This window comes from Manacus vitellinus, unplaced genomic scaffold, assembly GCF_001715985.3.
Source record: "Manacus vitellinus isolate BGI_N305 unplaced genomic scaffold, ASM171598v3 scaffold_0_pilon, whole genome shotgun sequence".
Taxonomy (NCBI): domain Eukaryota; kingdom Metazoa; phylum Chordata; class Aves; order Passeriformes; family Pipridae; genus Manacus; species Manacus vitellinus.
Window position 1 is genome coordinate 49,225,771 of NW_021938789.1, and position 14,537 is coordinate 49,240,307.

Here is a 14,537-nt window from a genome sequence, read left to right on the forward strand (position 1 = left end):
TTTGATTTGGGGAGATGAGAGATTTCTCTGTTGTGCTGCAAGCCAGAAGCTGGTGTTGCAGCAGCAGCTCCTGCTCTCAGTATTCTATTGCTGTTCTAAAAATCCAGTTTTTCCCAGATCATAACCTAAATTATCACACAGTCTTACGATGCTACTGTTTTTACAGAAAAATTGCTGAGATCACCAAATCTGCAAATGTCAATTTACATAGACATGTTTAAATTTGCAATTAGGTACGCCTGAAGAAACTTGGTATTATTTGAAATAATTTTATAATTAGTATGACTGCCTCCATCTCATTGATTCAGTAGGCTGGTAACCCTGCTGCTTAAACTATACATTAATTTGGACTCAGGTATTTGATAGCTATTTATTTTTCCTTGGTTCCTTACCATTATAGCTGTATTTCAGAGTCTAAGCAGTTCAGTAATACTTCAATACTTCACATAGACGTCTTGATTGAAGTAAATCACATGCTTTTTATTGCATGCCTTTTAATTTTCTTTAAAAAAAGGTGTCTTGTCATTGCTTTTTGGATGAGAAGTTCTGGTTAGTTACTTGATGCAGACAAACCTGTCAGACAGATCATAGAATTACAGAATAGCCCAGGTTGGAAAGACCTCTAGATCATCTAGTTTTAATCCCCCTGCCATGGACAGGGACACCTTCCACTAGACCAGGTTGCTCAGAGCTCCACCCAACCTGGACCTAAACACTGTATGCAGCCTGTTCCAGCACATCACCACCCCTACAGTAAAGAGTTTTTTCCTAATATGTAATCTAAACCTACTCTAACGTGTTAGTTTGGCAATTTTGAGCTGCTCTTGCATGTTTCTTGATTTCTTGATTTGTCTCCTGTCACCTGCAGCTGCCAGGTCTTACACTATGCAGGTCACTCGAGTATGCCTCATGCTTAGCTAGGCTGGCCTTCTCGTGAGTGCCCTGGAAGGTCACAGCAAATATCCCGCAGCTGGCTACCTAGGCTAAACAGGAGGAAACAGTAATGTTCAAGGATCCCAGAGCTGGCAGTAGACACTTCTTTCACTTCTTTTCACCCTGCTTTTATGTGAGCTGTTATGAAATGAGTGCTGAATTCTGATGTTACAATGGAAATGATGAATAATAGTCAGGTTAAGCAACATATGGTATCACAGACACAAAGGCATTACTCACAGAAATGGTGTGAGGGAGTTCCTTTGAACTTCTAACACTATCCCAGCTGTTCTTTCCCTCCGGGAATGTTGTTTCAACATCTGAGGTTATATGCCTTATTTGTAAACAAGTGGAAGGGGAAAAAAAATATTTTTCTTCCTCTATTGATTCATTGCATGATTTTATTAGCCTGTCCTTTGCAATGTTTTTACATTAGCTTTTAGCAGTTATGTGGAATTAGAGAGTAAATGATGGAGGTGTGTATCTCAGGTAGAGAATATATTCTCTTGGCTCCCCTAAAAAGACAGGCATGCTAAAAAGCCATCGAGCTATTCTTGCACACATATGATAACAGCATAGTTGAGAACCAAAGGAAACAACTGTGTGGCCCAAGGAAGGTAGGCATGATATGTCACAAAAGCTAGGGATACACAACTGGTGGGTCTCACAGACTTTTCATCAGTCTTTCACAATGCATTTGCTCTGATTTGAGCTCTCGTGGCTCTAGACATAGTTTATGACAAGTTGCATAAATATGCACGCATCCTGCAGTTGTTCTGTTCATGCAGTATAAAATTCCTCAGGAGTAGAAAAGGGAAGAGACAGCTGTTTGATGCAACACCTTAGCCAGAAAAAAGGAAATAGCATTTCAGAGGTACAGAGGTATGCTTTTCTATTGTTGGGTTTTGGGAGTTTTTTGTTTCTCTGTGATAGGCGTGGCTGCTTCTGATTTTTTGTTTTCTAAGGGTTTTCTGAATTGCTTAAAGGAAAACAGTGAAGGTTTCCTGAGTAGGGTGCAACCTACAGTGAAATACCACAGCTGGTCTTGGCTGATTTCTGTGGTGCCAGAATACTGCTGTTCCCCATTCATCACACCTTTCTTTTGAATCGTCATCCTGAAGGGTGGTGGTTCAGTAAAGGGAGGAGAAGAACATCAGGATATATGGAAACATGTCCCTGTGGGAAGGGTGAAAGGCGCAAGAAGGAATGTATTTACTCCTAGGCTGGGGTTAGGAAAAGTTCAGGTGAATCTTACTCTGCCCTGCACAGGGGTGATTGGCCCCGTGGGGTGCTGATGAGGAAAAGTTGTGAGGGGACAAAGGCATTGAGGAAGTTTCAGTCTGGTTTTGATTCTTCTGCCACACAGGAGATGAGTATGCTGGTCTTCAGCTCTCTCAAGACTTTAAGCAAGTCCAGAAGTGTCTTTATTAACCCAGAGAAAAGTTACCAGCATATCATAGCCCCAAGTGCTCCAGTGACAGCAGAAGCGTGACTTTCAAGGCTCTGATTAAGAGATGGTAATGCTTGTCTTTTGGTCTTGGTTTTTATAGGATGTTCCTGCTACCTCTCAACATATATTGATGAAACCTTAACACCGTAGCTTCTGTTTACTGTGGGTTCATGTCTGGACTCTTCACTCCCAAGTGAAGTCTCCAGAGAGTTGCAGTTTCTCATCATTCCCTCTCTGGCTTACAGCTTGAAGCATGCCATTGGTTTTCATGGTGAAGCTGCAATTAGGACTAAGAAGAAAAGAGTAGTCTGTGATCTATGTGAAAAGTACATTAGAGGCTTACAGTAAAGAGGAGGATGGAGGAGGCTGTTACATCAATTCACTTTAAGAGTCCTAAAGTGAAATTAAAACACCAAAATTAACTATCACTAAGTCTAACTTTCTGTTGTACATGTGCCAACTTGGAAATTAGTCATTTTGGGTTAGACTGCCTTAGAGAGGAAAACAAAAACTGAGCATGGAGGAGACTGTGATTACAGTTCTTAATAAAATAGAAATTGTGCATGAGAACTCAGATCTGCAGGTAGCATTTTCCTCATCTAGAAGGTTTGATAAAATTTTCTTTTTCTCCATTTACTCTATTTGGACAGACTTCCTTTTGTCCATGTACCAGAAGCAGGTATTCCTGAGAGACGCTTTCCAAAGACCTTTGCTCCTATCCCAATGCTAAGGCCCTGCCGAGCAGTGCTTGCATCTGATACAGAAATAAAAACGTGGGTGCTTTTCTTCCACAAACAAACAAACAAACAAACAAAAGTAGAACATTTGAAACACCAGAACTCTACAGTTCTGTTTTGAAATGCGCTTTTAATTTCTAGGACAAACACTGCTTCCAGGCTGCGGTGACCGGGAGAAGGGCGATGGGGGAGTGAATTCTTCTTCCCACCACCACCATGCCGTGACTGCCGGCAGGCGCTAGATGTGAAGAGTGTCCTGCCCTCCACTTTTTGCTTTAACTTTTCACTTCTTTCACCAATGTATCCCTAGATGGACACTCACAGGGGGGACGGGGGGCTACGCTTGCACTGCTTCGCACCTTCCAAACTCAGGCCACGCGTTGCCCCGCGCCGTGCTCCGCAGGGCCCCCGGCAGTGCCATGGCGCAGGAAGGTTTGTTTTCCCTGGCTGCCCGGCTGCGATTCCTCCCGCAGCCCCGCTAACGTTACCGGGCTGAACGCGGCGTCGCGGAGACCCTTCCAGCGGCGGCCCGGCTGTGCCCGAGCCCGGGCTCGCACACGGGCTGAGCGGCTCCTCTCCCTCCCCGCCCGGCACCGGGCTCCGAGCGGCAGCTCCCGGCCCGGGCCCTCGGCGATGCCCAGGACCGCCCGGTGCAGCCGCCGGCCGTGGCCGGCCGCATGACCCGGGAGGCTCCAGGAGGCAGAGCCGCCCCCGCCGAGCCCTCCCGGCCGCTCCGGAGGAGGGGGGGAACGACCCCGCTCCCCACGCGGTCCGCGGGGCGGGCCGGGCCGGCGGGCGCACCTCCGGGGCCGCGGAGGGGCCGCCGGAGCAGCGAGGGGAGGGCGCCGGCGGCGGAGCGGGAGGCCGAGATGGGGGCCGGGCGCTGGCGTACGCGTGAGTAGGGGGCTGGCGGCGGGACGGGCTCGGGGACGGGGCGGCGCTGCCGGGGAAGCGGCTGCGGAGCGCGGCCAGGGAGCAGGGGATGGATGGCGGCTGAAGGAGCCTCCGCCCGCCCGCCCCGCCGGGTCCGTCGCGGGGCTGGAGGAGGAGATCCCGGGCCTGGGCCCTGCGCCTTCTGCTCGTCCCGAGCGCTCCCCTCCTCTCCCTTCCCTCCCTCTCGGCAGCTCTCTCGTTTGGGAGAGGTAAAGATTAATAAAGACAATTCCAGCCGGTCTTATTTCCCCCCCTTACCCCCCCATTATTTAAGCCAGAGAGCAACTGCGCTGCCGTGTTCCCCGCGTTAAAGTTCCTAGATGAGCTGTAAAAGTGCGTCCCTGTGGCGTATAAATAGCTTTTCTCCATGTGTCTGGGCGGCACTTTTTGGCGGCATCGTGCAGGGATGATTTAAGTTGCTTTCCCAGTCTTGTGATCGCTAACAGTGGCATTAATGTTTGGACACGTTTTCACAGTGTAAAGCCGGATCTTCCATCTATAAGGCAACTTAACACTGAACTCTTTGTTTCAGAGCTGTTTTGAGGGGATGACTTTATTTTGATTTTGGTTAGATGTGTATTCTGGATAATCGCGTAATTTTTTGTTCTCTAGTTAGCGCAGCCTCTCCAGGTCGTGAAACAAGCTCGAAAATTTTCTCAGTTCCCATGTTTCCAGAAACATGGGAAACGTCTGTTGGTTCTCATGCAAATTTAAATAGTGAGTTTCCCCAAGTAAGTCCAGCTCAGTTATTCAGGTTTTCGAATGCTGAAACAGGCTGGAAATGCTGTAACTGAGCAAGATTGTGAGGCTAATTGAAGGCCTTAATTGGAAAAGCTCTCTGAGCATCACAGCTGCTCAGAAACTGCTCAAAGGATTTTTGCTGTCTTCTGAATTTAACCTAGGCTAGATGATTTTTCCCTTGGCGTGTATCTGCCTGGAATAAAAATCATTTATTATTCATTAATCTTGAATGGGAACGTGTCTCTTTGAAAGAAATGTGGTATTTTAATGTCGGTCAGATTTTAGTTCAAACACTGGTAAGTGTACTGTTTATCATAAATATTTATAAGGTGTTGCAATTCTGTTTCACAAATAGTAAAACATATTTATGATGTTTATATAAACAATGTCTTTTGTAAATATCAGGTGTGTTGCACAGGACCTGGGACTGTAGAACACACATGTGCTTCAAATAGCTGTGTTTAATGGAAAAAGCACAGCAAAGTGAACTGCCATATCATTTTATGTCTGAAAGAAGGACAGTCATGTTTAATAGCAGCACCGATGCAGATGTTCATGTAGCTTACAGGCTACAGTAAAAATATGGACTCACAACTGAAGAGATTTTAAAGTTTTTTTTAAAATAAAACATGTATATCATGCTAAAATCTGTCTTAATACAATAAAATGCCAAGACTTAGTCAAGAGTCTGAGCATATTTTTGTGTTACCATACAGTATTCTCTATGTTTCTACTAGCGATTTGTTAATGAAACACAGTAGGAATAAGTTCATTTTTAAGCACCATGCAAGTGGTGGACAAAGAGCTCGAACTCTGTGGTAGCAGTGGCCCCCAGTTCCTGCAGTGTGATCCCAACTGTGATGGGTGATGCTGCTGCTCTGCCTTGAACGGTCATTCCAAATGTCAGTGCTGTAGGCTGATTTAGATTTCTGCCTATTGTGGATCCTATAAATTTATCATGTGTTATTTTATTCCTCTGGGTTTTATTGACTGTCTTCCTGTGTTTTCCCTGCCACTGCAACTCAAAACTTTTGAGAACATTGTGCCTCCAGAAGAACCTATGGGATTAAGGATTTATTGTGGAGTTGTTTTTCTACCCCCCTTATTATGTGTGATTAGATTACATAGTCCGTTTCTAAGCTTAAAACCTCAGTAATTAAATTTTAGACTTAGCAGATACTAAACATAACGTAAAATCTTTCAAAAGGGTCCATCTCACCTAACGGTGGCCAAAATGAATCCCTAATGAATAGCATTTGGAAGGGTGTAGTAAACCTTCCCCAGAGTACTCTCCCTGACAGGCATCCTGGAGACAAGCTGAACTAATGGTGGTGTGTTGGGATTCTTTGTGTTTGTCCGGTTGCTTTTGTAATCCATGTGAATTTCATGAGTTACAGGAGCAGTCTCCTGTGACTCGTAGTTACTTGGTTTTCTAGTAACAAGCTTGCCTACAGAAGTCTTTCTCTGTTAACTACAGACTACCTACATGCTTTTCTTGTTCCTTTTCCAGTTTCTTTCTCTGTTAATTTTTCTTTTCCTACTTCACAGATATTTTTCCTGTAGATTAAAAGAAAGTAAGACCAAAATCTTATTCTGGAGTGTAAAAGCCAGTTTTGATACATGTGCTTATGTTGTGACTGTGCAACCTTCTACAGGAAATGTGACTAATCCACTTTTTTTTTCCTCTACTCCTTTAAGCAAAGCAAAACGGCTGTGAGATTGAAGGAGGACATGAAAAAGATAGCTGTGCTTCCACTGAACAAGCAGAGGGACTCAACTTGTCCGAAGGTGTTTGGCGTGAGTCTTCTGGAGCTCCAGCAACAGGGACTGAGCAAAAATGGTATCCCAATAGTTGTGTGGAATATAGTCGAGTACCTCACTCAACATGGTAAGCTTAGTGGAATCACTTTTGCTTAGTTGCACTCTTTATGTAAGACTCTTCAAAGGGAAGATATGTCTCTTTTTGTGGTACTAACCACAGACAAAGAATATTACTGTATATAGTTTGCTTCCTTTTTTCTTTTTTCCTGCTTTGATGCTGAATTTACTTTTTAATATGTTTATAAAGGTAAACTACAGTGTTAAGTAGCAACACACTCTCATAAACAAGATGTTCAGTTTATAAATAGAATGTATTCCGTTTGTGAAGGTTTGTGTTGTTTTCTAGTTGCAAAACATTTGTCTTTAACACTTTTTGACAGTGAGAAGATGTAGGTATCTATACAGAGGTATTCACAGATACCCCCCTTTCCTCCCCCCAGTCAGAGAACATTACTGAAAAGGAGTACATGTTCTTACTGGTTTTCAGATAGATTCTAGTTATGAATCCCCTCAAGGAGGTAGGTGTTCAATTCTTAGCTCCTCTTTGCACTCATTTAATGGGACTTTACTTCTTGTTGAAATAAATCTTGCAGAAATCTAGAGCACCACTGATGCACAGATGTATTCTGTGGCGCTTGGTCAGCAATGGAAAAGGTTTTGTGGAGATAATTTCATCTTGTAAGAAGTTGCATCTGGTTTTACCCTAAGGTTTTTCTTCTACCTACTCAGTAATGATAATCCAATTGCAGAGCCTTAGATTCCATGACAGTATCTTGATAGATCCTCAGAAGCTGATAGATGCAATCATGGCTTGAAAGTTAGCTTGGATTAGGGTACAGTGCAAATTTAAAACGTGGTCCTACCTTTACACAGCAGCATCTTGCTTGATCTATTTCAACTTGCCTTAAAGTGGTTTGCTAGAACACTGAAAGAGCAAGGATGGAAAAAGTTTTGCATCAGTTAGGATTTAATCAAAACCAGAAGCTGACAAAGGCTCTTGACTGCAAGTTGTGGGCTGCACTCTGTGTTCCATAAAAAGATCAGAATCCCACACAACTGTGTCCCAAATATGGACTAAACAAGCCAAGTTTTCTACTCTGCAGCTAGATTAGCTGGACTTCTGAATGCCAAGTTGATTATCCAGCCCCAATAAAGATACAATCCATTCTCCTTCTCAAAAGCTCAAGCTAGATCTCAAAGACATTCTCTTACATGGGAAGAAGTTCTTGAAATGAGTGTCCTGTGCCTGTATAAGGTTTGTTTTGTGAATTAATGGCAAAGTTAACTGTGAAGACGTTTTTAACAGAGGGCCAGGGAACCAGTCTGAGCTGACTGTTGGGCAGATACATCCTTGAACTAAGTTTGCATTAAGCTGCCTATTTCCAAATTTATAGATGAAGTGAAATTTCCCTCTACTGTATTCAGTACTGTCTGATTGCTGTTATCAGGATTTTCTAGCCTCTCTTTAGTTCTATAAATGACTAAGGAAGAGGAAAGGAAGTTTGATCTGTATTCTTTGCTCACTCAGTGCTGCAAAAATGAAAATCATGACTGAGATGAGGTGTTTTCTGCCCTCGAGATGGCAGCACAGCATGCCGCATAAAAATGGATTTCATTGTAAATACAGGAATACAAATTCTGTCAGCACTGTTTCATAGTAGTCGAGTAAAATGTTTGAGTGCTTGTCCATTTTTTTCCCCTTACTAGAGCCATTTGTCTTCTGGTCCAATAAAAGAGATTATTTTTCTCTACAAACTCTACTGCATTAGAATTGACTTCCTGGACTGGAAACATTCTGTTAAGATTGCTGTTTCATGATATCTAGTCTGAACTGATGAAAACCATATATATTTTGATCCTTTCAGTGTTATATTTCTGAAGAAGAACAAGCAGGAATATAGACAGTATTAGAAAAGGCAGAATGTTTGTGGTGAAAGTGTTCTAGAGGAAAATTAATTTACTGAGTTCAGTTTTAGGCTCTTCACAGGAGGTTATGAATCTCAACAAATGCCTAGAAAATGATGTTAGATATAGTATGATTTGTCTGATTTGCTCTGTCAAAGCCTCCTTCTTTCTCCATCTCCTTCACTAGGTGTGAGTTGTCTAACCTGTGGTGATCAATACCGTTTCTTTTCATTGTGAAATACTTTGGTCTTTGTGCTGTCCAAAATACATATTTGCTCACTGAGATTTCTTACTATCATAAAGTTGCAGTACTCATAATGGAGTTACTGCTGCAGTCAGCATATGTTCAGATGTTTTTGCTTCACGATGGTCACGCGTAAGAACCTGTTACCCTGAAACATGAAGCTGGCAGTAGTCACATGTGTGAGTTTGGCAGAGTCCTGCTCAAGATAATGGGCTACTTGCAAAAATGAAACAACGGAACTGTTTTATAGAGTCCTTTGTGGGATCCTTTTCTCTTGAAATATACCAATACAAAATATGTCTGTCTGAATTGGTTTCTCCGTGAGGTTACAGCAATGCCACTGAGTTTTGTGGGTTCTCAAAAGAGTATCCCAGGCCTCAAGATCTTGTCACTAGTATTCGTTATTTATCCTAATCCAACTACTTGACTAGAGGGGGTTTCTGGGGGCAAAGTAGTACTTTTTTTAAACTGTAGTGTATTAATTGCTCTCTTTTATATTACTACATGTATATTATTAGCACTAAATATCTGTTTCATCGTGTCACTGGGATGTCTTAGTTCTGATCAGTCTTACCTGCAATATATAATTACAGGTATGACGCAGGAAGGTCTCTTCAGAGTAAATGGCAGCATGAAAATGGTGGAGCAGTTGCGTCTGCAGTACGAACGTGGAGAAGAAGTGGAACTTGTTAAAGATGGTGATGTGTACTCGGCAGCCAGTCTGTTGAAATTATTTTTGAGAGAGTTGCCAGATGGGATTATCACGTCTGCCTTACATCCCAGGTTCATTCAGCTTTACCAGGGTAAGTGAAGAGGTAAAATATCAGTCCTTCAATGCACTTTCTTTCTGGATTACTGGTTTCTTGGTTTACCTACTTTGTTCCTCATTTCCTTTGACTTTAGCTCTTACCTGCTCCCAGATGTGCAATTCTTACGAGAGGCAGAAAAATGCTTCTTATGTGCTTGTAAAGTCTGGACTATTTATGATTTTCTTATCCAGTTGTATCTGCTGAATATAAACTGAAATGATCAGCTGGTTTCTTTGAGCAAACTTGTAGACAACAGCTGCTGTCTATGTAGGACAGAGTTTTGATTCTGTTTGCTGGGGTGGTTTCTGGCAGTTTCATTGTAATGGACTCTGAAAAGTTGCAACTTCATCTGCTAATCAAATTGGGCCAAAACCATACATTGTCAAAGTTTCTGCTTCTCTCTATGTAATGTCCCATCAAAAAAGGAAACAGTTTGCAAGTATCAGCAGACTTTATCTTTTGTTCCGTGTTGTAGCACACAACCTGGAAGACTTCTTTCTTTCTTTTCACGCCCCTCACCCACCTTCAAGTGGTGGATCAACCATAGGACAGAACACCACCTCTTCTGTGGAAAACTGAGAAATCATTTAACAGAGAGTTGTGTAAGTTTAAATCTAATTCATCTGTCTGTAATACATTTCTTCTCTGGTGATGTTATGTTGAATGAGGGGTGGTTGGCCCTGTTCTTGACCGTGTGGGTCAATGGCAGTTCTTCTCTCTTGCTGCAGGCAGTCGATACTTCTTTATGTTTTCCTAAGAAGCTGCAAAATGGGTGGGTAAATATTACTAGAGATTTGCTTGCCTTACTGTAAAGAGCATATGTGATGCATGATGCAGAGAAGGAACACGTGCTCTGACATGCATCCCTAGTGGAAGATGGTGCAAAGTTCTCACACACTCCCTTCCACTTTTCTTGCCTTCAGAGGAGAGGAAGTTTAACCATTTCCTGGAGGAGGGAGAACACTACCATATGTTTTCTTCCTTTTGTGTTTTGGGCTGTACAGAGTGTTGATGGTGCACTGGAGAAGAACTTTGTGCTTTACCTTGAGTGCAGACATTTCAGCTGTAATAAGGTTATATGTGAGCTGTGTAAAATACCTTCCCTATTTAGTAAAGTTTTCTGGTGCCCAAGGATCGTGTTCAGGAAGTGTCGTGTAGGAAGGTGCTGTTCTTTTAGAAAGTCCCTTTTTTGTGGTCATTGCTGTGCTTTCTTTGGGGTCTTTTAGATTTCACCAGTTCTGACTTATGAACTGTATTTAATTATGTTCTTTCTCATAAATTACAGTTTAGGTGTAAATTTAGTATAAGTCACACCTTAGCTGTTCTACATCCCCACAAAGGTCATATTGGTGTATTGTGCCAGGAACTACTGATGTGCTTTGTGAACAGTGGTGTTTGTGGTGTTTGTGGAAAGTTTAGTCTGTTCCTGCTTCCCACAAGAAATGCAAAATCCTCCCAGTACTTTCCAGGCAAATGAGATGGATATTCTCACTTAGTAGATTTACCCACTAAACTTTCTTGTTTCTCAATAAAGTTTGTGGTGTAACCTATAAACCCAGTTCTGCAAAAGTCCATCCAACTGTGACGTGTCTTCATAGCTAAGTTTACCTGTATTGCACAAGAAGCTTCAGTTTAGTCCCATTATAATTTTTGATTAGGGCAAAGAAGTGCCAGTTGGCTATTATGGCAAGGGAAAGACTTCTGTAAAGCTTGACCAAAACTGAGGGGTTTTTCATGCCCTAGAAAATACAGCATAGATGAGTAGCTATGTGACTGGTGACTTTCATCGTGTTCAGATTAGCTTAAGTGGTAAGTGGGCATTTGTTTACAGTTAAATGATCAACCAGCTGTGCAGGATTGGAGGAGTTATCTGTTCACTTATCAAAGTATGTGCAAGGGGATTTGTTGCAAAATGGTACCAAGAGAGTGTGTGCCTGGGCGTTCTTTTTGTAAACTATGAAGAGAGAGGTCGAACTGTTTCTGACCCAACAGGTTATTAAAAAATAACTTTGAATCTGAAGCCACTTCACTGCATGTCTACAGTGAAGGCAAATAGAAGCTCTGTTACAGCCTCTGGATTCCCTTCTGTTGAAGCTTTGCACGGGATATGCTTTTTTGGAATTATGTTGGAATTAGTTTGGAATATTTTCACGGATTGATATCAGCCTGTTCTAAGCCAGCTGAGATCTTGACATGAGAATAACACATAGTTAGATTACTTACTATAAAAATTGTTAGAGAGTGATTTCTCTGGTTAAAAATAACTGGACTGAAAATTACAGATTTTACCTGTAGCTGTAACCCTTCTCAATTCCAGGTATAGTCTTTGTTACCAAACCAAAGAGGAAATAATCTGCCCTTTTATGAAAGAGAGAACCTGTCCTTTTAGTAGTTCAGGAAGTCCATGCAGCTGGTTTAGCATTGCTGCCTGCAGCCTGTGCAGTGTCATGTGAAACAGAGCTCTGCATGCTGCCCCCAAATCCTAAAGCACTGCTGTTTATATAAATATTCAGCATAATGCCAAGACTATGCATTTCCAGAAAACATAATGTGTATGTCCAAAGGCCATTTGTTGTGTCCTGACATTCTCTCTCTGCCCTTGGAAAAGAACAGTGGCAGTGGGAGCTGAGAAGGGCCTCCCTCTGTAAAGGATGTTGATCAGAGATGTGTGTAGCAAGTGCAGACCAGGGACACATTGGTGTTGGCCAGTCTCCTCAAAGCACCTGTCAAATATGAAGGCTGCTCCTTGCAGGGAGTCCTGGGGTAAAAAATGTCCATCACAATCTCTTTTGTGACTGAGGCTTCACTGCAGAGCAGAGCTATGCCTGCCCATGCAAAATGGGCTGTGCTTACAGAAACCTCAGACAGAAGAAATCAGCAGCTCCCATAAGCAATCCCTGCCTGAGCTTGTTTATTCCTTCTGGCTTTTCATTCCTTATCTTCTACATCACAGTCACTGACTCTTAAGGCATTTGTACATAGTGGGAACTGTACGTGCTGCTCTTACTCCTTTCACAGGTCACTTGCTTTTAATAAAGACAGGTTGCTAGCGTACTTTTCCTTTTTATCATACAGAAAGCTTTTCCCTCATGCAAGTTTATTTTTTGTTGCTGCCATTGCAGGGATACAGTGAAATGTGGATTCCTGTCTTCCTTTGGTACAGTTGAATTAAGTTGATGCTGTTTCATCACTCTGGCTACTTGACGTTGCTCCATACTAGAGAAGTTATATTTTTCAGGGGGCAGCAACTAGGTGTGACTTTTATTTCACATACCTCCTCCTGCTCACAACCTGCCATGTCTGGCAAGGTTTTGTCGGATGCCTGTGAACAGCCCTGCTAGTTTCAGCGAGAGGGATGGGAGGAGGTGGAAGGGAATGAGCAGCTCCCTTCTGTATCAACAGGTCAGTTTACGGAACGCTTAGTAGCCGGCAGCTGTTTGACTTACATGAACAAGCAGAACCAAAAATACAGCTTGTGTTGGGCGATTTTAGAGGTCAAATTTCAATCTGAACAGTGACTGTGAAAATGAATACATGAGAGCTGACCTTTTAACCATGGTAACTGCAGCAGTGCACCAAATCAGATTCACGAGATATCTGCGGTTCTCCAGGCTCTTGTGACATGATTTTAATCTTTTCCTTTGGCTTTTAGTGTTATGTTAGTGTTATAAGGGCTAGTTCCAAACTAGAGAAATAACTTCTGTTTTGTGCATGGAGATGATGTTTGTTAAGCAGTAAAACCTCTTGTAGTTGGATTTTTTTATACAGATGATGACACTCAGCAGAGCCGCAAAAGAAGTGAGAGTGCTCTTCTCCAATGTGTTGGAATGAGGCATAAATACAGCGCTGCAAAGTGCCATAATGATAGAGAGCAAGGGGGCTCAAGTTGGATTGTGATGACAGCCTTCTTATGATAAGGACTTACAATATTTCTGCTACTGATGGCAACGAGGCGTGACTTTTTTTCCCTCTGTGGCAGGATCGTGTCTGAAGCAGATTGTCTCTTGGCAGAGAGAGACTGGAGCCCCGCTTCCCCTAGATTGTGGAGGTGGAAAGAAATGCTTTGATTCCTCCGACAGTCCAGTGGGTGCCATGGTACTGCAGTGTACAACCTGCTGCCTCTCTGCCAAGGATTAACTTCCTCGGGCACATTGATAGCTGCTGACAGATGCAAGCTTTTCTGTCTGCCCTCCAATCTGGGAGTATGCAAGGCAGCTGAAAGCTGTTGGTAGCATGACACTAAGCAGTAGCCTCTCTTCTTCGTCTCATGGCACAGATAGTTGGCTAGGGCATGGCACCCTGGTGATATGGTTTCAGCACTTCCAGGCTGGAGTTGTTTGGGGTCAGACCATCTGAGACATGAGCAAAACAATTACACACACCTGTTTGCAGGCATCCATACCTTTAGTGCTGTTCAGGCAGCAGTTTCTGCAGGGGGAAGGAGTAATATGAAGAGAGATGAATTTGGGAATTAGATTGTGTCTGTAGCATGTCAAAGAAATTCAGTAGGTTCAGAAATAGGATGAACTATTGGAAAATATGTCCCTCTTGTTGTGATATGTGGGTGTATACTGAAATTAAATGAGACTTGAAAACACACTCGCAGATGTGTCTGTGCCTCCTACAGTGTTGAAGCTCCTGTTTCTAGTTAATTAACATTTTTAGAGAGACTGCCTGTCCTTTTCACTTATCTCCTTGACTTGTTCCTCAGTAATGAGTCCCTAGTTCAGCTTTGAGGTACCACTCTGGCTTTGCTGGCTTCCTTGGTCCTCTGCCTGTGTTATGCTGTATTCTGTGTCCTCCGGTTGCTGAGGCTGGACATGGCCTGAGGCTTCTGGTTTTGTTCCCTTCCTCAGCCTACCCACTATTTCATCCTTGGTTTCGAGTCCTTCCTGGCTGCACATCTAGCCAAGCTTCTTGTGCAGACCTTTACTGAGATGCCATCTATTGCACGTTACTTTTGG

The 14,537-nt window shown here is 42.9% G+C and overlaps 1 protein-coding gene across 4 annotated transcripts in view; it reads left to right on the forward strand.

Annotated features, from left to right (window-relative positions):
• Positions 1-14,537, forward strand: part of FAM13A (family with sequence similarity 13 member A) — a 139,998-nt gene that overhangs the window by 9,253 nt on the left and 116,208 nt on the right. For all 4 annotated transcript variants that reach the window (XM_018072979.1, XM_029960830.1, XM_029960838.1 and 1 more), the window contains exons 2-3: positions 6,493-6,682; positions 9,358-9,567. In XM_018072979.1, coding sequence (XP_017928468.1) covers positions 6,526-6,682; positions 9,358-9,567 — 367 coding nt within the window. In that variant the 5' untranslated portion in view covers positions 6,493-6,525. The remainder of the gene's footprint in view (positions 1-6,492; positions 6,683-9,357; positions 9,568-14,537) is intronic.